The 24,154-nt window shown below is 35.9% G+C and overlaps 6 protein-coding genes and 2 long non-coding RNA genes across 10 annotated transcripts; 6 read left to right on the forward strand and 2 right to left on the reverse strand.

Moving 5' to 3' along the window:
* The first annotated feature begins 1,913 nt into the window (after positions 1 to 1,913).
* AT2G08465 lies at positions 1,914 to 2,282 on the forward strand. Its single transcript, NR_140348.1, has one exon. It is a non-coding gene; the product is annotated as an other RNA (long non-coding RNA).
* An 803-nt stretch (positions 2,283 to 3,085) lies between these two features.
* Positions 3,086 to 4,983, forward strand: ARI10 (RING/U-box superfamily protein; the record flags this gene model as incomplete). The annotated part of the gene is made up of 3 exons (NM_128734.1): positions 3,086 to 4,261; positions 4,531 to 4,624; positions 4,709 to 4,983. The coding sequence occupies 3 exons, from the start codon at positions 3,086 to 3,088 to the stop codon at positions 4,981 to 4,983; spliced, it is 1,545 nt and encodes a 514-aa protein (NP_180735.1).
* Positions 4,984 to 6,171: 1,188 nt separating this feature from the next.
* On the forward strand, positions 6,172 to 8,143 carry ARI9 (RING/U-box superfamily protein; the record flags this gene model as incomplete). Its single annotated transcript, NM_128735.1, has 3 exons — positions 6,172 to 7,377; positions 7,634 to 7,727; positions 7,812 to 8,143. 3 exons carry the CDS (start codon positions 6,172 to 6,174, stop codon positions 8,141 to 8,143), a joined length of 1,632 nt encoding a protein of 543 aa, NP_180736.1.
* Positions 8,144 to 9,791: 1,648 nt separating this feature from the next.
* Positions 9,792 to 12,006, forward strand: ARI11 (RING/U-box superfamily protein; the record flags this gene model as incomplete). Its single annotated transcript, NM_128736.3, has 3 exons — positions 9,792 to 11,030; positions 11,552 to 11,640; positions 11,732 to 12,006. 3 exons carry the CDS (start codon positions 9,792 to 9,794, stop codon positions 11,733 to 11,735), a joined length of 1,332 nt encoding a protein of 443 aa, NP_180737.3. The 3' UTR covers positions 11,736 to 12,006.
* A 785-nt stretch (positions 12,007 to 12,791) lies between these two features.
* Positions 12,792 to 14,957, forward strand: AT2G31790 (UDP-Glycosyltransferase superfamily protein). Its single transcript, NM_128737.4, has 3 exons — positions 12,792 to 13,148; positions 13,586 to 13,946; positions 14,035 to 14,957. The coding sequence occupies exons 1-3, from the start codon at positions 12,862 to 12,864 to the stop codon at positions 14,758 to 14,760; spliced, it is 1,374 nt and encodes a 457-aa protein (NP_180738.1). The 5' UTR covers positions 12,792 to 12,861; the 3' UTR covers positions 14,761 to 14,957.
* On the reverse strand, positions 14,398 to 14,662 carry AT2G08470. Its single transcript, NR_140349.1, has one exon. It is a non-coding gene; the product is annotated as an other RNA (long non-coding RNA).
* AT2G31800 (Integrin-linked protein kinase family) lies at positions 14,918 to 18,511 on the reverse strand. Its single transcript, NM_128738.4, has 12 exons — positions 17,811 to 18,511; positions 17,650 to 17,724; positions 17,459 to 17,563; positions 17,278 to 17,363; positions 16,847 to 16,967; positions 16,667 to 16,746; positions 16,516 to 16,578; positions 16,293 to 16,414; positions 16,054 to 16,139; positions 15,647 to 15,771; positions 15,380 to 15,511; positions 14,918 to 15,204 (listed from the first exon to the last, which is right to left on the reverse strand). The coding sequence occupies exons 1-12, from the start codon at positions 18,237 to 18,239 to the stop codon at positions 15,198 to 15,200; spliced, it is 1,431 nt and encodes a 476-aa protein (NP_180739.2). The 5' UTR covers positions 18,240 to 18,511; the 3' UTR covers positions 14,918 to 15,197.
* Positions 18,512 to 18,640: 129 nt separating this feature from the next.
* On the forward strand, positions 18,641 to 23,305 carry AT2G31810 (ACT domain-containing small subunit of acetolactate synthase protein). 3 transcript variants are annotated; one of them, NM_179841.3, is made up of 12 exons: positions 18,641 to 19,111; positions 19,189 to 19,402; positions 19,558 to 19,641; positions 19,767 to 19,835; positions 20,344 to 20,427; positions 20,594 to 20,746; positions 21,016 to 21,102; positions 21,389 to 21,493; positions 21,575 to 21,697; positions 21,995 to 22,147; positions 22,391 to 22,456; positions 22,750 to 23,305. In NM_179841.3, exons 1-12 carry the CDS (start codon positions 18,864 to 18,866, stop codon positions 22,837 to 22,839), a joined length of 1,476 nt encoding a protein of 491 aa, NP_850172.1. In that variant the 5' UTR covers positions 18,641 to 18,863; the 3' UTR covers positions 22,840 to 23,305. The 3 variants fall into 3 exon arrangements, with proteins under 3 accessions (NP_850172.1, NP_850173.2, NP_850174.1); NM_179842.2 differs by having other exon boundaries at positions 18,815 to 19,111; positions 19,254 to 19,402; positions 21,389 to 21,498; positions 21,577 to 21,697; positions 22,750 to 23,094; NM_179843.1 differs by lacking the exon at positions 22,391 to 22,456 and having other exon boundaries at positions 18,815 to 19,111; positions 22,750 to 23,094.
* Positions 23,306 to 24,154: the final 849 nt, after the last annotated feature.

The raw sequence follows: 24,154 nt of genomic DNA on the forward strand, positions 1-24,154 counted from the left end.
GTCTAAAGACTTGTAATAACTCAATCCAATGTCTTGTCCCTCAAGTCTCTGTCTAAAGACTTGTAACTTTTAAAGCCGTGGGTAACTATTGTCTAAAGACCGAAACAAGAAACCAAACATGATCCATATGTCTTTGTGATTTTAAAGCCGTGGGTACCAAGAATGATCAACGTTCAGTCTCAAGTCTCAGTCTAAAGACTAAAGTTTGAAGCCGTGGGTACCAATTTCATTGCACCAACATAACTCAAGCCAATGTTTTGTCCCTCAAGTCTCAGTCTAAAGACTTGTCATAACCCAATCCAATGTTTTGTCCCTCAAGTCTCTGTCTAAAGACTTGTCATAACCAAATCTAATGTTTTGTCCCTCAAGTCTCTGTCTAAAGACTGGTCAGTTTTAAAGCTGTGGGTAACTATTGTCTAAAGACCGAAACAAGAAACCAAACATGATCCATATGTCTGTGTGATTTCAAAGTCGTGGGTACTAAGAAGGATCAACGTTCAGTCTCAAGTCTCAGTCTAAAGACTAAAGTTTGAAGCCGTGGGTACCAATTTCATTGCACCAACATAACTCAAGCCAATGTTTTGTCCCTCAAGTCTCAGTCTAAAGACTTGTCATAACCCAATCCAATGTTTTGTCCCTCAAGTCTCTGTCTAAAGACTTGTCATAACCAAATCTAATGTTTTGTCCCTCAAGTCTCTGTCTAAAGACTGGTCAGTTTTAAAGCTGTGGGTAACTATTGTCTAAAGACCGAAACAAGAAACCAAACATGATCCATATGTCTGTGTGATTTCAAAGTCGTGGGTACTAAGAAGGATCAACGTTCAGTCTCAAGTCTCAGTCTAAAGACTAAAGTTTGAAGCCGTGGGTACCATTTTCATTGCACCAACATAACTCAAGCCAATGTTTCAGTCGAAAGACTTGTCATAACCCAATCCAATGTTTTGACCCTCAAGTCCCTGTCTAAAGACTTGTCATAACCGAATCCAATGTTTTGTCCCTCAAGTCTCTGTCTAAAGACTTGTCAGTTTTAAAGCCGTGGGTAACTGTTGTCTAAAGACCGAAACAAGAAACCAAACATGATCCAGATGTCTGTGTGATTTTAAAGCCGTGGGTACTAAGAAGGATCAATGTTCAGTCTCAAGTTTCAGTCTAAAGACTAAAGTTTAAGGTGTGTACGTAACTTGATATTTGACCAGAAAACCGAGACCAAGCCCAAGTATATTTGTCTATATAATAAGCCGTGGCTAAAGGATCGGTTTTCAGTCTCTGATCAAATCTCTCATAAGCCAACACCACGGGACAATGTTCCCAAGAAAGAATCTGACAGAACACTAATAGTAGATTGTTTGCCTTTGATCTCTCTTGGGTTCGGAAGAAAACCAAAACAATGGAAGAAATCAAACAAAACAAAACAAAACAAAGCAAAACAAGAGCAACAAAACCACAATCGATAGCAACAATTGAACGCTTTCGATTAGCAAACTATCCAAAACGCTACAAAAACAAAACAAAGAAAAACCCAAACCAAAACCCCTTAAACAAATCAATTAACATAACAAAGAATAAGAAAAAAAACTTGTAGTTCACAGAAACTCCAAACCAATTAACACTACGCGAATTCGTTTGGTTTCTCTAATATCAAAGCTACTTCAAAACGGAAAAAAAAAACTAAAAGAATAATAAAAAAAAAAAACTGGTAAATATTGAAATTTAGAAACCCTAGAAATCAAGAGAATTAGAAGAATTCTTACAGTAATTATTGCTACAAATATTCTTCGGTCATGAATGATTCCATCGAGAGAAACCTGCGAAACAGAGAAAGAAGATTACTTTACAATGATAAAGTTAACTAGTTAGAAATCAGAAGATTAAGAAAACCCTAGAAATCAATAGAATCGAAAGATTACTTACATAATTGGAAATCGTCTTCCGTCACGATACTAGCGATCGAGAGAAAGAAGAAGGCAAAACAAATTTTGAGAAAATTATGAGTCTCTGAGTCTCTCCGCTTAAGCATTCCCCTTTTTATAAACACACTTACGAGTTATGACGGTGCCTGATTTCCTTTTTTTTGAAACTCCTAGTTTCCTTTTTTCAGTTAACATAACAGCTGGCTAATTTCCTTTTTTTTTTATAGTCTAATTTCCTTTTTTTTTGTCAACGACTATACTTATTTCTAGTTTCCATTTCTTTAAAAATGGGCCTGACGTTAGCCCATATCAAATTAATGGGCTGATGTTTGCCGAAAAGAAGCATTAGTGGGCTGATTACCCTGCCCGTAATTTTGCAATCGTTTTTATTCAGCTTTTATTTTTTGGAATTATATCAACCCATTAAAAAAAGTCATATACAAAAACATTCCACTAGTCCCAAACTCCCAATCGATTTATCACAACTCAAAACTTTTTTAAATTTATTTTAACGATTTTAGTATAGATTGCTATATCCTTGTAACTACAATATTTTTCTATATTCATTAGGAAAAAAAATAGTATCCTTATTTGTATCAAATCTAAAACATTGATTAAATCTCTATCAATTGGATCAATCTCTATCAAATTGATTCAATTGATCCAATAATCTTGTTTGATAGAGTATAAAGTACAAACTTTATTACCAAATCTGCAGGTTTTTATACCAAATCTTTATCTTTTTCAGTATTTTTTAATACAAGATTTTGATTTATAAAAACAAAAATAAATAATATATAAATACAAGATTTTGCACCCATAAATTCGGTAAAAATATTATATTTTCAATTTTCGAGATGGAAACAAGTGGACATACATATTGGTTCTGACTTGTGTAAGCTATGAAATTTCCTTTGAATGTCTAAAAAAGCTTTTAATTAATTGGTCTTTCTACAAAAGATTGGAAATTATCTATATAAAAGGTTCAAAACTATTTATTAAAAGATTTGCTAATAAAACGGAGCTGGGCCTGCTAGCTAGTAGTAGTTTATACAAGATCAAGTCTTAGAAGAGATAATTGTTATAGCAAAATCCTAAATTTTCAAGGAGTTTGTTTCGCTTGCTTCCTCTAAATTATCCTCAAAATTGTTTTATGGTTTCTGCAGCCGCCGGCCATGGATTATTCAGATGATGACATGATCGATAACGAATCAGGGGAGGAGAATAACAGCGATGGTGGTGGTAATGAATCCTACAACTACAACGCTGCGGTAGACACAATTATTCTATCTGAGAAAAGTTACGTGATTATCAAGGAAGAAGAGATTCTGAAGCTTCAAAGAGACGACATCGAACGAGTTTCCACGATTCTCTTTCTAAGCCAAGTGGAAGCGATTGTTCTGCTTCTTCACTATCATTGGTGTGTTAGTAAACTCGAAGATGAATGGTTTACGGACGAAGAGAGAATCCGTAAAACCGTTGGTATATTAAAGGAGCCTGTCGTTGATGTTAATGGTACAGAAGTGGATATTCAATGTGGAATTTGCTTTGAATCATACACTCGAAAGGAAATTGCTAGTGTTTCTTGTGGTCATCCTTATTGCAAGACCTGCTGGACTGGTTACATCACTACGAAAATCGAAGACGGTCCGGGATGTTTAAGGGTTAAATGTCCCGAACCTTCTTGTTACGCTGTTGTTGGTCAAGACATGATCGATGAGGTTACTGAGAAGAAAGATAAGGACAAGTATTATAGATATTTTCTTAGGTCTTATGTCGAAGACGGGAAGAAGATGAAATGGTGTCCATCACCGGGATGCGAATGCGCGGTTGAATTTGGTGAAAGTAGTGGTTACGATGTTGCTTGTTTGTGTTCGTATAGGTTTTGCTGGAATTGCAGTGAAGATGCTCACAGTCCTGTGGATTGTGAAACAGTGTCAAAATGGATATTCAAGAACCAAGATGAGTCGGAGAACAAGAATTGGATACTAGCGAATTCGAAGCCATGTCCTAAATGCAAACGTCCTATCGAGAAGAGCCATGGATGTAACCATATGACATGCTCAGCGTCGTGTGGCCATCGTTTTTGTTGGATTTGTGGTAAATCATATAGTGATCACTATGCTTGCAACAATTATGTTGAAGATGCTGATCACGATAAGAGAACATTGCTTCAGAGTGAAATCAAAAGATACACGCATTATTATGTAAGATGGGTAGAAAATCAATCGTCGAGGCTTAAGGCTATGAGTGATCTGGAGAAATTCCAATCGGTGCAGCTAAAGCAGCTTAGTGACAATCAGTGCAAACCAAAAATTGATCTCCAATTCATTGTAGATGCATGGCTTCAGGTTAGTAACATTACGAAACTGTATATTAAAAAAAGAATTGTATGTGCAATGTTACACAGAGAATGTAGGAATGACCATCGTAGAAATTTGAAAAAACGATTTCATGATTATACTTATATATTAATCTTGAACTATGAATGGATCACTAAAAAGTGTGATTAGTATAATATTTGGAATGACGAAATCATTCCACCATTATGAATTTGATAAATTACAACACTGTTCGTTGTTGAACAAGTACGGACATGTGATTGATTTTACTGTTGCAGATCATCGAATGTAGGAGAGTCTTGAAATGGACATATGCATATGGATACTACCTTGATAATCTCGCCAAGCGACCATTGTTTGAGTATTTGCAAGGTTAGTTTTCGTTAAGGAAACATTTAAATATGTACGTTGTGATCATAATTTGTCCATTGTAGCTAATTAAATTTTTGTTGTCAGGGGAGGCTGAAACAGGTTTGGAGAGGCTTCATCATTGTGCAGAGAATGAGTTGAAACAATTTTTCATTAAAAGTGAAGATCCATCCGATACTTTCAATGCATTCCGGATGAAATTAACTGGTTTGACTAAAGTAACTAAAACCTATTTCGATAATCTGGTGAAAGCTTTGGAGAATGGTCTTGCTGATGTGACCAAATCAAGTGAAGAATCTGCTGATTTTCTCGAAACACAAAAGCTATATGATGCTTATATAAGTGAAGGCTGCTTCTTCTGAGATCTCTCTCCCTTAGTTTAATCCCTTTGTTATTAGCAATTTGGATAGTTTTTGATAGGTTTTACTAAAAAAAACTTGCTATGATTATTTTTAACTATAGAAAGAATTTCACAATGCTTCTTTGACTTTTGAATTTTGATTACTTGTTCTTTAATTTCCAAGTACAATTTTGGTGAAAACAACTATCATCTTCTCCGAAATTTTAGAAAGAGCCATTGCAATAGATATATAGACATGTATGTACTTCACAATCCTTTAAGACAAAAAAAAAAACAGAACCAGGATGAATGGTAAATCGAAATACTGTACAGACTAATCTTAGGGGACTCATAGAAATCTGAGTTTTCTTGCCACCAAAGGTGTGTATCTTTTGAACTTTTATCACTTTGCATACATTTATTTCTTCTTCCATCTCCTTCTTTTACCTTTCATTTTTCTTCCTAACCTATTTTCGTCTATATGTTTTTTTACATATCTGTAACTATTTCAGTATCTAAATAGACAAAATAATTTATAGTATCATTATTTTCCCATTTAATACTCCCTTTGTATCATTTTAATTGATGTTTAAGGTTTCTACACATAAAGTAAGAAAACACATAATTTTCATTTAATATACCTCTTTTACACCAAAACACCATTAAATAAAATAATTTCAACCAATAAGAAAACATGCACTTAAATATAATTGGTAAAAAAAAAATATATCTACATAATTTTTGCATAGAAAATTGAAAACATCACTTAAAATTATACAAAAAACAAATTCTTGAAAACATCACTTTAATTGATACAAAGGGAGTATAAATTCTAGACCAAAACAAAGTACTAATAAAAATCTATCGTTTTGAAATCAAATCTAAAGATTTTTGTACCAAATCTTTCATATTTTATACTCCGTTTTTAACGTCTAAAAGAAGTTTTAATTAATTGGTCTTTCAAGTTTCAACAAAAGATTTGAGTTTATCTTTTAACAAATTAAAAAGTAAAAGTTCAAAACTATTTATTCCTTTTAAGATCTCCTAATAAAGCGGAGCTGGGGCCTGCTAGTAGTAGCCTATACAAGGATCGTGATTACAAGAGAGGACTTATTCTATAGCAAAACCCTAGATTTTCTAGCAGTTTGTTTCGTCTCCTTCCTCCTAAATTAACCTCAAATTCGTTTTAGGGTTTCTTCAGCCGCCGGTAATGGACTTTTCAGATGATGACATGATTGATAACAAATCAGGGGAGGAGAATTACAGCTATGGTGGTGGTAACGAATCCGATGACTACAACGATGTGGTAGACACAATTATTCCATCGGAGAAAAGTTACGTGATTCTCAAGGAAGAAGACATTCTCAAGCTTCAAAGAGACGATATCGAACGAGTTTCATCGATTCTTTCTCTAAGCCAAGTGGAAGTGATTGTTCTGCTTCTTCACTATAACTGGTGTGTTAGTAAAGTCGAAGACGAATGGTTTACGGACGAAGAAAGAATCCGTAAAGCCGTTGGTTTATTGAAGGAGCCTGTCGTTGACTTCAATGGTGGAGAAAAAGACAAAAAATGTAGAAAAGTGAATATCCAATGTGGAATTTGCTTTGAATCATACACTCGAGAGGAAATTGCAAGGGTTTCTTGTGGTCATCCTTATTGCAAGACTTGCTGGGCTGGTTACATCACTACAAAAATCGAAGACGGTCCGGGATGTTTAAGGGTTAAATGTCCTGAGCCTTCTTGTTCCGCTGCTGTTGGTAAAGATATGATCGAGGATGTTACTGAGACAAAAGTTAACGAGAAGTATTCTAGATATATTCTTAGGTCTTATGTAGAAGATGGGAAGAAGATTAAATGGTGTCCATCACCGGGATGCGGATACGCGGTTGAATTCGGTGGAAGTGAAAGTAGTAGTTACGATGTTTCTTGTTTGTGTTCGTATAGGTTTTGCTGGAATTGCAGTGAAGATGCTCACAGTCCTGTGGATTGTGACACGGTTTCAAAATGGATATTCAAGAACCAGGATGAGTCGGAGAACAAGAATTGGATGCTTGCGAATTCAAAGCCTTGTCCTGAATGCAAGCGTCCTATCGAGAAGAACGATGGATGTAACCATATGACATGTTCAGCTCCGTGTGGACATGAGTTTTGTTGGATTTGTCTTAAAGCATATCGTCGTCACAGCGGTGCTTGCAATAGGTTTGTTGTGGAGCAGGCAGAAAGTAAGAGAGCATTGCTTCAGAGTGAAATCAAAAGATACACGCATTATTATGTAAGATGGGCAGAAAATCAATCGTCGAGGCTAAAGGCTATGAGAGATCTGGAGAAGTTGCAATCGGTGCAGCTTAAGGAGCTTAGTGACAATCAGTGCACGTCTGAAACTCAGCTTCAATTCACCGTAGATGCATGGCTTCAGGTCAGTAAAAGTATTTAAATAACTCTTTGATTATACTAACATTACGAAACTGTATATATATAGCAAGCACCGTAGAAATTAGTAAAAACGATTTCATGATTCAACTAAAGTTGTAATTTATCAAAAGTCGAACTTAGAGTTTCATCGGTAAATCACCATGATGCGAATAACCAATGAATTTCCAATTTTGACGTTTGATAAATTAGAACATTGTTGTTGAACATTTATTGACATGTGATTGATTTTACTGTGGTAGATCATCGAATGTAGGAGAGTCTTGAAATGGACATATGCATATGGATACTACCTTCAAGATCTCCCCAAGCGGAAATTTTTTGAGTATTTGCAAGGTTAGTTTTCGTTAAGGAAACACTTAAATATGTACGTTGTGATCATAATTTGTCCATTGTAGCTAATTAAATTTTTGTTGTCAGGGGAGGCTGAATCAGGTTTGGAGAGGCTTCATCATTGTGCAGAGAATGAGTTGAAACAATTTTTCATTAAAAGTGAAGATCCATCCGATACTTTCAATGCTTTCCGGATGAAATTAACTGGTTTGACTACAGTAACCAAAACCTACTTCGAAAATCTGGTGAAAGCTTTGGAGAATGGTCTGGTTGATGTGACACATAATGAATTCCCCCCAGATAATGAGACCAAATCAACACAAGAAAAATACGAAGAATATCAAGATTACGAAGACGATTTTCTCGAAACACAAAGGCTATATGATGAAGCTCTTTTAAGTGGCTGCTACTACGATTGAGATCTCTCTCAGCCTCAATTTAATCCCTTCGTTTTGCTAGCAATTTGGATATTTTTTTTTTCTTTTTATCAAAGCAATTTGGATTTTTTTTTTGATACTTGACTTTTGAATTTTGATTACTTGCTCTCGCCTAGTACAATTTGCAATGGATAGACATGTACTTCACAATCCTTGAAACCGATATTAGAGGCCACCCACGTCGTCACGACTTGGCGGCAAACTATACCCATGGAAAAATTTACAATTTAAAAAAGGAAAAAACATTGAACTTGGTTCCGTATAAGAAATATATGCAGCGGGATCAAATGTTCATGCTTTTGTATTTGTCAATTCCTTAGATTTGGTTTTAAAACCTATAATTTTTTTTGTTAATGTAATGTTTCTAAACACGATGAACACAACTAATCCAAATAGTGTTAAATATTTTTTCTTAAGTATAACAACTAATCCAACGCTAAAGTCAAGTTTACTTGTTCGACCGCAGATCTCGATTAGAGCATATGCAATGGAAGAGGTTTGCAAAGTCTCTCAAATTATATTATTTTAAGACACATATTTTTTTTTTTTTGTTAAATTTGAAGTAATAAAAAAAGAATCAAACCAATTATATGTCGACATGGGTAAAAGAGTCTCTCAAGAGGTTCTCATTTGAAATCCCATGCTCATCTCTCTCTCTCTTACTTTCTATTTTTTTTTTTTTTTTATTATCCATAACCATTGTTAGAACTCCACATTGCACATGCTCTTAGAAACTGTTAATTATTTATTTAAAATATGGGAAATATTTTTGAAAAAATTAGAAAGAAATTTTTGAAGATTTACTTTTTTTTTGGTAAGTTGGGAAGATTTACTTCTATATAAAAAAATAAATATAAATATTTCAAATAAAGAAAATAATGAGAAAATACATTAAATGTAGATTTTGTTTGTTATAAAGATAGTAGTAAATATGACTTATAATGATTATTTCTTTATCCTTAATGTACTATTTTATTTTTTATTTTAAAACTAATAGCATTTGATGTAATATTAAGGATAGTTTAATGTTCTTCAGCTAGTTTAATGACTATTTTTAATTTAAAAACTAATATTAACAACATTTGATGTTAGTTCTATATATATATATATATATTTGGATTTGTTTTTTTTGAAAAGTTATTTTTGGATATATAAATCTTCAACCGAAAAAAAAAATTCCCTCAACAAACTTTAGAACCAATATTATATATTTGGCCTAAAATCCAAGAGAAAACTGAGAAACAAAATTTGATGAATTTTTTTACACCCGAAAATGTGAAATAGATATGATACAAATAAAACATGTGGGGCCCAGAGAAACTTTAATTTTCGTAATTGTTATACTTAACACTAGCTGAAGAACGTTCCGGTGTTCCGAGATGGAAACACGTGGAAAATGCTTATTGGCTATAATTTTGAGTTATCCTCTCTTATGTTGTTTTAGCACCAAGGATATCCTAATGATAACCCTAATATCTGAGCGATGATTAGAAGAGAGCTTCTACAAGTATAAATAAAATAACGATCGAGATCTTGTTAGAGCAAAGCCCTAGTTTACCAATGAGACTTGGCTTCATTTGCCTCCTTTAAATCTCAAAGTCGTTTAAGGTTTTTTTTTTTTCAGACGGTCATGAGTTCTTCAGATCGTGACATCATCGATATCGAATCAGGAGAAGAAGATTTGTATAGCGATGGTGGTAACGACATCATCGATATCGAATCAGGAGAGGAGGATTTGTACAGCGATGGTGGTAACGTATCCGATGACTACAACCCTGTGGACGACACAATTAGTCGATCTGAGAAAAGTTACGTTGTTGTTAAGGAAGAAGACATTCTTAAGCTTCAAAGAGACGATATCGAACAAGTTTCGACGGTTCTCTCTGTAAGCCAAGTGGAATCGATTGTTCTGCTTCTTCACTATCATTGGTGTGTTAGTAAACTCGAAGATGAATGGTTTACGGACGAAGAGAGAATCCGTAAAACCGTTGGTATATTAAAGGAGCCTGTCGTTGATGTTAATGGTACAGAAGTGGATATTCAATGTGGAATTTGCTTTGAATCATACACTCGAAAGGAAATTGCTAGGGTTTCTTGTGGTCATCCTTATTGCAAGACCTGCTGGACTGGTTACATCACTACGAAAATCGAAGACGGTCCGGGATGTTTAAGGGTTAAATGTCCCGAACCTTCTTGTTACGCTGTTGTTGGTCAAGACATGATCGATGAGGTTACTGAGAAGAAAGATAAGGACAAGTATTATAGATATTTTCTTAGGTCTTATGTCGAAGACGGGAAGAAGATGAAATGGTGTCCATCACCGGGATGCGAATACGCGGTTGAATTTGGTGTAAATGGAAGTAGTAGTTACGATGTTTCTTGTTTGTGTTCGTATAAGTTTTGCTGGAATTGCTGTGAAGACGCTCACTCTCCTGTGGATTGTGAAACAGTGTCAAAGTGGTTACTAAAGAACAAGGATGAGTCGGAGAACATGAATTGGATACTTGCTAAGACAAAGCCTTGTCCTAAATGCAAGCGTCCTATTGAGAAGAACACTGGATGTAACCATATGTCATGCTCAGCTCCATGTAGACATTATTTTTGTTGGGCATGCCTTCAACCATTGAGCGATCACAAGGCTTGCAACGCGTTTAAAGCAGACAATGAGGATGAAACTAAGAGAAAAAGGGCTAAAGATGCGATCGATAGATACACGCATTTTTATGAAAGATGGGCATTCAATCAATCCTCGAGGCTTAAAGCTATGAGTGATTTGGAGAAATGGCAATCGGTGGAGCTTAAGCAGCTTAGTGACATTCAGAGCACACCAGAAACTCAGCTCAGTTTCACCGTAGATGCATGGCTTCAGGTTAGTAAAAGTAACATTTACAAGACCATTGAAAATGTTTGTGGAAACGACGGAACATAATGGAATTACTACCATAGTAGATATATAATAAACGACAAGCTTTCTTGAAGACGATTTTATGAGTAACTTATCATTGATCTGAACTGATGAATAGATAGATTACAAAAAAAGTGTGTATAATTTTCAAACTGGCAAAAATCATCCCACCATTATGCTAGCCACCAATGAGATTCTAAGTTAGATTTTGTTACTTACATTGTAACAGCGGAACATAATCTGTAGTAGAAAAAACTAGAAAAGCTTTATTAAATTGAAAAATCATCTTAATGACGGTTAACTTTCCGAAATGGTGAAACCATTCCACCATTATGCATGAGAACTACCAATTAGACTCTAAGTTAGTTACGGCATTAATTATATTCTCATTCCACCATTATGCATGAGAACTACCAATTAGACTCTAAGTTAGTTACGACATTATATTAATTCTTGTTGACATGTACTTGATTTTACTGTTACAGATCATCGAGTGTAGGAGGGTCTTGAAATGGACCTATGCATATGGATACTACATACTTAGTCAAGAGCGCAACAAGCGAGTATTTGCAAGGTCAGTTTTTGGTACGGAAACACTTAATTTGTGTGTAATCTTAATTTTTCCATTAATTGTAGCAGAACTTTTTCGTTGTCTTGTTGTTCAGCTGAGGCAGAAAATGGTTTGGAGAGACTTCATCATTGTGCAGAGGAGGAGTTGAAACAGTTTATCGGGAAAATTGAAGACCCATCAAAAAATTTCGGTGAGCTCCGAGCGAAATTAATTGATTTGACTAAAGCAACTAAAACCTACTTCGAAAATCTGGTGAAAGCTTTGGAGAACGGTCTTGTTGACGTGGCATATAATGAGAGCCAGTCAATAGAAGAACCTGAATCTTTTACCAAAAGGTCCAAGACAAGGAAAATAAAAACTTTAATTTAGAGTTTTAGTAACTTCAATATTTTCTATGGTTTATGTGTTTGCTGCGAAGGACTGTAGATTTTTTTATGCCTTTTTTTTTAACCTTAGACCTCAAAGTTTTATTTATTTACAATTAAGGATTTGCGACTTTGCTGCTTGGTTGCTTTATATTTCATAGTGCAATTTTGGTGACCATAATTTGTATTTATTGTCTGAAAACTTCTCTAGATTAAGAGCTAATGTAATATCCATTCAAACATCGGATGAAACCTCTCCTAACATGACAAAGATTAAAAATAAATTACATGAATTGTGAGAACTCAAGCATCTATAATTCTATTTTCGTTGAGCTCATCTATACAACTCTTTCTGAAGTCCAACAAATTCTAAAATAACATGAAAAAGTATGATCCACAAAAAAAGAAAGATAACATAATGAAATCAAAATTTTTATCGGACCCACCCACCTAATCTCCTCCCTTCATGGCTTCATCTACCCGCCACGTTTATTATATGGCATAGTAAGAATCTTTTTTTTTTTACCATCACAATGTCTTAATCGTCATAGATTGCTCTCTACACATTTCATAGAAATCAATCCTGAAATACTCTCACGCATTGCATACAAACTTATTCACAAAAAGGAAGCATCAATTTATAATGAATCATTCCTTCAAATTTAAAACCAAATTAACAGAAGAAGAGAAGAAGAAGACGAAAAAGAAGAATTGACAAGTATTCTAAAAATTATAATAACTTTTATCCAACATCGTAAATAATGAGACATGTATATAACACTATATTCACTTAACTTACATAGGAGACACAATATCAACAACTTATTGTTCCTTTGGTTCGAACAATTTTACCAAAAAAATGAGTGAAGCAAAGAAGGGTCACGTACTGTTTTTTCCATATCCATTACAAGGCCACATTAACCCAATGATCCAACTCGCTAAACGCTTATCCAAAAAGGGCATCACCAGCACACTCATCATCGCCTCCAAAGACCACCGTGAACCTTACACCTCCGACGACTACTCCATCACCGTCCACACCATCCACGACGGTTTCTTTCCACATGAACACCCTCACGCCAAGTTCGTAGATCTTGACCGTTTCCACAACTCTACTTCTCGAAGCCTGACCGATTTCATCTCTAGGTACAATACATGAATTTCCAATATGACATATCTCCTTAGTTATTTTAGAGGTAATTTTACTTTGGAATTTGATGAGAGAACAATTTTAGTCAAAAATCTATATCCTGGACTTCCGAGTGACATAGAATTTCTATTTTTGTCAATTACGAAACGTTTTGTGTTCTGTCTCTTTTAATGTATATTTTGAGTGATTATCAACCACTTTTCATGTTTATACACAGTAATCCAGCTAGATTTTACCATTTACAACATTCATAAGCCTTTTTTTTTTTATGAATTTAAAATAGTTTATATAATGCATTAATGCCCATGTAAGAAATAAGCTTAATTAGTGTTAAAACTATCAAAGCAAGTTTCGTAGCGTTTTTAGGATAAGTATAATTTATATGCAAAAACGTTATCAATCTCTACTGTTATATAACCCCTTGTATATGCAGTGCGAAGTTGTCGGACAATCCTCCAAAAGCTCTGATCTATGATCCATTTATGCCCTTTGCATTGGACATAGCCAAGGACTTGGATCTATACGTAGTGGCATATTTCACTCAACCATGGTTGGCTAGTCTTGTTTACTACCATATCAACGAAGGCACCTACGATGTTCCCGTTGATAGACACGAGAACCCAACACTTGCATCGTTTCCTGGTTTCCCATTGTTAAGCCAAGATGATCTGCCTTCGTTCGCCTGCGAAAAAGGGTCGTACCCTCTTCTACACGAGTTTGTGGTTAGGCAATTCTCTAATTTATTGCAAGCTGATTGCATTCTCTGCAACACTTTTGATCAACTTGAACCAAAGGTAACGTTATTATTTAGATTGGTTTTGGTCATTATTTTGAGTTTTCGAAGGTGGAAAGTTTTTGTGGAACGTGTTTTTTCTTTCACAGGTAGTGAAATGGATGAATGATCAATGGCCGGTGAAGAACATTGGACCGGTGGTTCCATCGAAGTTCTTGGATAACCGGTTGCCAGAAGACAAAGATTACGAACTCGAGAACTCCAAGACAGAGCCAGACGAGTCTGTTTTGAAGTGGTTGGGAAACAGGCCGGCGAAGTCGGTGGTTTACGTGGCGTTTGGGACATTGGTGGCTTTGAGCGAAAAACAGATGAAGGAAATTGCAATGGCGATTAGCCAAACCGGATATCACTTCTTGTGGTCTGTTAGAGAATCCGAGAGAAGCAAACTACCCTCTGGTTTTATCGAAGAGGCAGAGGAGAAAGACTCTGGACTTGTGGCTAAGTGGGTTCCTCAGCTAGAGGTTTTAGCACATGAATCAATCGGGTGTTTCGTGTCACACTGTGGATGGAACTCGACATTGGAGGCACTATGCTTAGGGGTTCCAATGGTGGGCGTGCCTCAGTGGACTGATCAGCCCACAAATGCTAAGTTTATAGAGGATGTGTGGAAGATTGGGGTTAGAGTGAGGACCGATGGAGAAGGGCTTTCGAGTAAAGAAGAGATTGCGAGATGCATTGTTGAGGTCATGGAAGGAGAGAGAGGGAAAGAGATAAGGAAGAATGTTGAGAAGCTTAAGGTGTTGGCTCGCGAAGCTATCTCTGAAGGAGGTAGTTCCGACAAGAAGATTGATGAGTTTGTTGCTCTTTTGACTTAACAATTTGAAACTGAGATGTCATCAGTTTGTTAGTTGATTACCTAATAACGGCTTCTTTGTCATCTAAATTTGAATTATCCTGTTGGTTCCATTGGTTGTCCCCTGCGAACAAATCCATATATGAACTCTGTATTAAAAAACGGAGATGTTTGAATTTGAAGCATAACAAGAATAAAGAGCTTTCTTGATACTTATATAAATATGATACATTGTATCTCAAAATGCTCAGTTCTGTGCAGTAGAGAAGTCTATATAGCTCGATGAAAGTACTTTTTGGGGTTTACATTGTACACTGTTACACGATAAGACAATGACAAATCGGAGAGGGCCGTTTCTTTTTGTATTCTTTGTATCGAGTTTATTGTAAACATGAGAAGAGAGCTCTTGAATTGTGGAGTTTCTCGTGTTCCTGAGTAAACCTCTCACGTTCTTATGTACTATTTCCTGAGAAATCATACATTTGGGTGAGAGAAAAAATCATGATATATATAAAGAGCTTGGCTCTAGTCCGTTATGGATAAGAAAAATCACGATCTTAGAAGAAGTCGGCTTAACTAAGGTGGAAGTAGAAATGCAAAAACATAAATGATAAAGAGTTGTTAAGAGAAAGTTTTTTTACCAAGGGAACTTGAATGTATCTTTCCACCATCCCTGTTTTGAGCAGTGTACAAAGATCTTGTCCAATCGAACTATGATCTCAGAAAATGTTGGTCTAACAAAAGTTTCCGTATCCCAGCATTCCTCAATCAATCTGTTTAAATAACAATTGAACCAAATAAGCTCAAAGAGGTTGGGTAAAGGATCAAGGACCAAGCAAATGATGTTACTGTAACTTAAAGTGTAAAACAAGTTCTGTTTTAAAGTTGATAAAGCTTAGTACACTTACTCTCTCATCTCTTGGGGACAACTTTTGGACTTGGCTTTAAACGAAGGTCTTCTTCCTTCTAAACACATTAGCTTCACTGCCTCTTCTGGGGGTTTAGGATGGAAAGGTTGTACTCCTTCAATCATCTGAAATTTTTAAGATAAACTCATCAGAGAATTGATGCATGAGATTTGCTAGAGAAGCTTATTGGCCTCAATCAGTCAATGCTAGGAAAAACATAATCAGCTAGAATGGTTGAGAAACAGAATGAAGTACTTTTAGAGAGCATATAGAACAGTGAGTGGAATAAAACCAGACTAGATACAGCCATCAAGAAATGCCGAGGAGCACAATGTTTGACCATTAACGTAACTAATAGGTACCGGATATAAGATGACACCAAAACGTATGAATCCATAAGGTACTACCTCATATAATACGACACCAAAAGAGTAAGAATCCACACTCCTGTCAAATATTTCATCTTTGTAAACCTCAGGTGCCATACAGTAATCTGCAAACAACAAAAAAAATCATCTGTTTAAACTATTGCCTCATGGAAATGGACCATTCTTATAACTTATGAGTATATCAATAGTAGAAACAGTTTCTATACTTAATACTTGTATCAAAGTTTCTCAGGAGGAAATAAGCATTTAGGACTTACTTGAAGGATCTATATGGGCCCCGTGATTAAGGATTTTTGATTTATCAGATGATAACTTTGCAAAACTTATCAAACCAAATCCCGCCACCTTCAGATGTCCTCCACTATCGAGCATAATATTTCTGGCACCTTACAAGAAGTTGCAAAAATTAGATAACGAGGGTCCAAATATATGTTCTCGAAAAACTTAACGTGCAAATGCTTCTTTATTTAGTTATCTTACTTGGGTTTTAGATCACAGTGGATTACTGGTTCTGGTTTACACTCGTGAAGATAATTCATTCCCCTGAGAAGAGCCAAATGATTCGTTCAAAAGATTATTAAAAAAAATGTAGTTGTAAGTTGAATACAATCTTGCCAAAAAAGTCACATGCCTGGCTATATCGAGGGCAAATCTTAGAACTTTGGCTGGAGAAAGACGACCTTTTTTTTGAAGATAGCTCCCAAGGTCCCCCTGCAAGTTACCACCAAGTGGACAACATTAGTTCCTACCATCCAAATATTGCTTAATGAGGGAAAAATCTTTTAAGGTGTAAAAAGAGGGAGAAGCTTACTTTAGGATGATACTCGGACACAATCATCATGGGGACATTTTGAGTAACAGCTCCAACAAATTGCACAACATTAGGATGACGTACCTTCTCGAATAAAGTAAGTTCGTGTTTGAAGGCATTTCTGTGGGTACATAATAAAAGTCAGATGAGAAGATTGCAGAACAAACGTAATATATGAAAAGAAAAACAAGGATTAACACAGAGGGAATGAAGTGGATTCCAGAAAATATTACTGGAAATGCACAATTCCAACATAGAAGATTCTATAAGAACTATGATTGAATAATGTTACAGCTCATATCATCATCACTATGAACATAACAAAGATGATTTCAACGATCTATAGCTTCACTCAAGAAGAAATTCAAACTCCTTCTTGACCTGTTAGCTAACATAGACATATTACTCACTGAAGAGAAGAGTAATCTTACATAGTGTCAGAATCCTTGTAGAGATCCTTATCAAGTATCTTTACAGAAACCTTAGTCCCATTCCATTTAGCCACTTGATATATTCCCTGGCAAGTGGAAAAGTGATGTAGTATCTTGTTAAAAATCTATAAATGGAAACTAAGACATTATTACAGGAAAGTAAAGCAAAGAGAGATCTTGCCTTTGAGATACCATCAGCTTTCCGAACTTGAAGTTCCTGCGGATTTAACTCGTACTCAGGAACTTCACGAGGATTCGCCACAACCATGGGTGTCCTTTTGGTTTTCTAAAACCAAGAAGAAAATGTAACTATAAACATATTAAGATATGAAAAGAACAGAGCTTGAATCAATGAAAAATGCAGCAACATACCGGAACTTTAGCTCCACGGGCTTTCAAAATGTTGAAAACATCCATGTTACCATAATACTTAGCATCAGCAGCTGCCTATCCACACAACACAAACATAATTTCAAAACCAAAAGCACAAAACCTAACCAATAAGAGACAACAATAGAAATTTATCACATTACCGTGCTTCCCCAACGATCACGAGCATCAATATTAGCCTTCCTAGTAAGAAGAAGCTTGACAACATCGACATGACCTTCACAAGCAGCGATATGAAGAGCCGTACGACCATCAAGATCGATACTATTAACATCAATACCTTCATCAAGCAGATCCTGAACACCTTCAACATCACCTCTACAAGCCACAAATAGAAGCTGCATAGTAGCGTCGAGATTATCCGGTACAGCAAGCTGCGGACCGTTAGAACCATCAGGACTCCGACGAATCGGATCTAAAGACGATTGTCGACCAAAACTAAATCGCATATTGTTCCGGCGAGGATCATGTGAAGCTTGACGCGTGAATTGACGACTAAGCGTACGACGAAGCGATCCAGTTGAGAATTGTCTCGAGATTCCTCGTTTTAGCTGTCCCACTACATTCGCCATGATTTCAAATCTCTTTCTCTTCTTCTCTCTTTCGTCTTCTTCTGCGAAAAAATCGAATGGATAATCACATTTTCTTTTTCTCGAGAAAATTGATCTGGTGATTATGTGAGATCCGTCTCTAGCGCGTTGCTTATCGAGAAATAATTAATTTTAATTTGACGGGTGAAGATATTATTGGCGACGTCTGTTTCCGATTGACTTTGATTTGACTTTTCCTTTCAATCATTATTTGGCGAGTCCCGCGTAAATATGGACTCTTCTTGATTGTCCACTTTTTTCGGTGGCTTTACCGGATTTAAAATCATTTTCTTTTCCTAAATTATGAATTTTACCCTAAACTTCTCATAATTACAATTAGTTCCGACGAACCCAAGATACTTTTTAGCAAAATTAGGAAAATAGTTGACTCGAAAAGGTTGTTATACGTGGAGCTGACGTGTTGGTCTTATCTACTCGAAGCCTTTTGGGCTTTTCTTAAAGCCATTGATTTCTAAGGTCGTCAACAACCGAACCGGACCGGACGGTTTGACCGGTCTAACCAACATATATACGTTCTTTTTCACTTGCCGTTTCGTCGTCGTCAGTCTTCTTCAGTAGCAAAAAACCTTCGGCTTCGTCTCGTCAATGGCGGCCATTTCTGTAAGTTCTTCACCATCTATTCGCTGCTTGAGATCGGCATGTTCCGATTCTTCTCCTGCTCTTGTATCCTCGACGCGTGTATCGTTCCCGGCGAAGATTTCATATCTCTCCGGTATATCTTCGCACCGTGGCGATGAAATGGGTAAGAGAATGGAAGGATTCGTTAGAAGCGTCGATGGGAAGATCTCTGATGCGTCTTTCTCCGAAGCTTCATCTGCGACTCCAAAATCGAAGTACTGTGAATAATATTTGCTTAAAGTCGTTTCCTTTTGGCCTTTGCTTTGATTGATTCTTTGTGCATTAAAATCAGGGTGAGGAAGCACACAATTTCAGTATTTGTTGGAGACGAAAGCGGAATGATTAATAGGATTGCAGGAGTGTTTGCAAGGAGAGGATACAATATTGAGAGTCTTGCTGTTGGTCTGAACAGAGACAAGGCTCTATTCACCATAGTTGTCTGTGGAACTGAAAGGGTACTTCAGCAGGTCATCGAGCAACTCCAGAAGCTCGTTAATGTTCTAAAGGTTGTTCTTTTGTTAGATCGCACTTATTAGTTTCTGCATGACTATAGTTTCATTCGCACCAACTTTACGCATCAGCCAATTTGCTTATTCATTATTTGAAGATTACATTTGCGATTTCCTTTTCCATTCTCTTCATTGACTTGGACATGAATTAGGTTGAAGATATCTCAAGTGAGCCGCAAGTGGAGCGTGAGCTGATGCTTGTAAAAGTGAATGCACATCCAGAATCCAGGGCAGAGGTACTATTCCTTGCCTATGGGAAATTAGAGTTTACTGTACTTGCTGGTTGCTTCTGATTTAGGGCAGAGGTGGTGTTAGTTTTCTCTCTAAATTTGATTAAGCTTCTGTTTTAATGAATTCACAGATCATGTGGCTAGTTGACACATTCAGAGCAAGAGTTGTAGATATAGCGGAACATGCATTGACTATCGAGGTACATCTACTTATTATGATTTGTGTTGGTCTTGATATTTGTTTCGCACTGTAGCCTGTGGGTTTCAGACTTCTGTTTGAACATCTTACTAATCGTTGGAAGACATCAGAAATATTATGGAGGGTATCATTTTAACTTTTATATCTATTAGTTGGATTTTCGTTGCCTTTTGAAACTGATGATGATCCACATGCAGGACTCTATTATAGGATGTGTATTAAAGTTTATTTGAAACTTTTGGTGCAACTTCTTGAATTTAATATAACGAGAAAGTTATTCAACAGTGTGCTACCTTTGATTACCCTATGCTTATAATCTGTATTCTGAGTTGTATTGCCTGTGCAAATTTCTGTGGGAATGCTCAGTGTTCACTTTTGAAAGTTAGAGAAGCATAACCTTAAATATATTGTTCTTTTTACCTTGATTATGAGAAAGTGGAGTAAAAAAAAGGGTGTCTCTGATTTACCTATTTTAGCTCTTTAGTAATCATTTTTAAGCTATTTTGCAGGTAACTGGAGATCCTGGAAAAATGATTGCTGTAGAAAGAAATTTGAAAAAGTTTCAGATCAGAGAGATTGTAAGGACAGGAAAGGTAGTGTATGTTTGGAATTACTAGATTTTATGGCTTTTGAATATCATCTAGTTTGTGCTATCTAATGTATGTATGTAGTAGTTACATCTTTGAGTGGACACAAAGGCATAGATCTCAGGGACTTTCACTAATTTAGGGAAAATGGAATGACATTTTTGGATAACAGATAGCACTGAGAAGGGAAAAGATGGGTGCAACTGCTCCATTTTGGCGATTTTCAGCAGCATCCTATCCAGATCTCAAGGAGCAAGCGCCTGTTAGTGTTCTTCGAAGTAGCAAAAAAGGAGCCATTGTCCCTCAAAAGGAAACATCAGCAGGGGTGTGTGCTTCTCTGCTCCTTAGATTGTTTAACTTCAGCTTGAAGTTCCTCACTTTCCTTTCAAAAAATTTGGTTGCATAAATTATAGTAGGTTTGGCTATTTGATAAAGTTAAACAGAACTATAGATGCCTGTGTTTTTTTCCCTCTATGTGGTGGCTGCCTGGAATCAACATTTGAAGCATGCCCTTTTTTGTTTTTCTCCCTGGCTGCACTGAAGGATTTCCGAGTTTGCTAATTTTTAAAAGTTATCTTATCTTTTTAAATGTAGGGAGATGTTTATCCCGTTGAGCCATTTTTTGACCCCAAGGTACATCGTATTCTCGACGCTCACTGGGGACTTCTCACTGACGAAGATGTAAGAGAGTTCTTTGCTATATATCTAACTTCGTGCCATGAATTTGCTAAAAAGCAATATGAAAAATTCAGATTGTGGTTTGCATTACACGAGTTACACTTGTTTTTCCATTCAAGCCGTCTGGCATAATCAATTCTGTTAATATAGTTACATAAATGATAAATCAATTGAGTGTTAGATTTGGAGACTGTATGTATTTACTTACAAAGCAGACATTGAAAGAGTTGGGGTTTTCTTTAAGCTATTTCGTTTTATTTATCACAGTTATTCTTTTTTGATCTTTCAGACGAGTGGACTACGGTCGCATACTCTATCATTGCTTGTAAATGATATTCCAGGAGTTCTTAATATTGTGACTGGTGTTTTCGCTCGAAGGGGATACAATATCCAGGCATAGTCCTTATCTCTCTCATACACGCACACACAGTGTGCTTAGGTTTACTGACACACTGAAAGATCTCCTTTCTTTTAGAGCTTGGCCGTAGGACATGCTGAAACCAAGGGCATTTCACGCATTACAACAGTTATACCTGCAACAGATGAATCGGTCAGCAAATTGGTGCAGCAACTTTACAAACTCGTAGATGTGCATGAGGTGGGATTACCAAAAGCTACTGTCTTTCTTATATATTTAACAGTTTGAATGTCTTGATGGCCCTATCATTCCTTTGCTGTCTTAGACCTTTTGGCTTTTTTTAAAACGTAGATTAGAGGAAGAGTTTCTGCTAAATCTTTCTGGACTTTCCTATATCATTTCCTGGTCTTGTCTGTTTACTCGAATGAGACCTCTTGTTCCAGAAAGTCAAACTGTACAGGCTTGATGAAAATAATTCTGAACATGATTTGCCGCAACTTTCCAAGCTGTTATTAACTTTGTGAGGATTTTCTGCAGGTCCATGATCTTACTCATTTGCCATTTTCTGAAAGAGAACTGATGCTGATTAAGATTGCCGTGAACGCTGCTGCTAGAAGAGATGTCCTGGACATTGCTAGTATTTTCAGGGCTAAAGCTGTTGACGTATCTGATCACACAATTACTTTGCAGGTAAAATACATTTCTCATAAATGGGATTTTTATGTAGCTGTTATTGCATCTCAGATGAGAAATCCTTTCAATTGGAGATCTTCAAAGTTTCACGTCTTTCCATAGGTCTTCAACTTGTTTGACATAATCAGAGTTCCGTTTGAAAAAAATATATGAAGCTGACTTGGATTTTCCATCTTAATCTCTATTTTTTTGCTTTTGTGTTTTGGATTTTGTGCTGAAATTTGTTGGCTGTGGGTATAGCTTACTGGGGATCTAGACAAGATGGTTGCACTGCAAAGGTTATTGGAGCCCTATGGTATATGTGAGGTTTGTTTCGCAATCTACTTTCATCTCTTAGTGAATGCATAACCCCGTGAATTCTTAATTTCTTATAATGATACTCCAATTGTTCGGATAAAGTCCCAAAATTTAGTTGTAGTCTTTACGACTTAGAAACAGAGTAGTGAAATCTAACTCTCTGGTAAAATCAATAACCAAAGCTGGACCTAGTTACATGAATCTTCTTCTGGTTGTGTGTAGAACAAGAATAAGCTTGACAAGCCATGACTACTTTCAGATTATGCATCGTGTTGACGCTTATTATGAACAATCAATCACAGGTTGCAAGAACCGGTCGTGTGGCATTGGCTCGTGAATCGGGAGTGGACTCCAAGTACCTTCGTGGATACTCCTTTCCTTTAACAGGCTAAACCGTTGCAGAGTGCATCCATCGAACATCAGAAACTTTTGAAGGTAAAAGTTTCATTACACAGTCTATGAACCAACTCAAAGACAGACAGAGAGACTGCGTAGATATATGTTTGTGACTTTGTTTATGAAACAATTAGCTGATTTTGGCTTCATTTCGATTCTTTTCTTTTTGAGATAAGAAAAGTTGTTAGGATTATTAATATTCGTTCGTCTTATTTTCCCAATATTTCCCAAGTTATTATTATGAGATGGCTAAAAGAGGAAACACAAATGGACTTTGTAAATGTTATAGTCTAGAGAGTCAAAAGTCAAACTAAGTAAGCGTTGACTGACCCGGACGTGTACCTAAAAATGACTCCTCTTCTACAAATTCGATTCTTACATTGGTAACTTCAATAACGATTACTCCTGACAAAAGTAATTCAATAATTGTGAGTCCAAATAAGATCCATACGACTCATATCATCATCTCTTAACCTTTTCAATAAATGTCACTTCTCTAAGAATATACTTTCAAGTTTCAAAAAATCTAACCATTTTCATGATTATTCTGTATTTAGAATCGGGGAAACTTAGATTTGGAAAAATACACTTTTGGAAAGAAAAAGTTGTGTTTCTCTTCGATATGCATATGTAAAAGAAAAAGTTTGAGAATTGCAATTATAGAGCCGACCATGTGCTTTTTATGCTTTACTCGTTTATTTTAATTTGTCTGTAGTGACTACAAAATTTTCGGGCACTATGAATGGATCGATCAATTTATTTATGCTTTATCGGCGGAAGATATAAATTATTCATTGAATCATAATTTTGTAATCTCCTTGTTTCTTAATTTATTTTGTACTAAGACAGTTCTCAATTTAACCACAGTTTATAACCGTAATTTTGTACTAAGATATAACTGTATTTTGTAGTTAGTGTAGAATTTTGTCTCTCCAGCTATAAAAAGCTAGAGTTAACTTTTGAGAATTTTTTACAACACTTTTCCGTATTTTGTAATATGATCATATTACTAAGCTAAGAAAATCCGGTCAAACAAATTGTTTAATCATTTAATTAGAAATGTGAATAAGTTAAGAAATGCAAGTTCTTTTTAGTCGTCCTTAGTTTTGTGTACAAGACATTAAATTACAACACTACACAAAAAGGAGAATTCGTTAGTTAACTAACAAAGTGATCAACCAAACAAAACCCTAACCAAATGATACTGACTTGGACTTTTAACTAGAGCAAGTAAGTAAAAACGACTAGTTGTATCGTCTTACCTTTGTTTAGACTTTTAACTCCGATTAGGTGACATGGCACCATCCATAG

The sequence above is a fragment of the Arabidopsis thaliana genome, chromosome 2 (assembly GCF_000001735.4).
Source record: "Arabidopsis thaliana chromosome 2, partial sequence".
NCBI lineage: Eukaryota > Viridiplantae > Streptophyta > Magnoliopsida > Brassicales > Brassicaceae > Arabidopsis > Arabidopsis thaliana.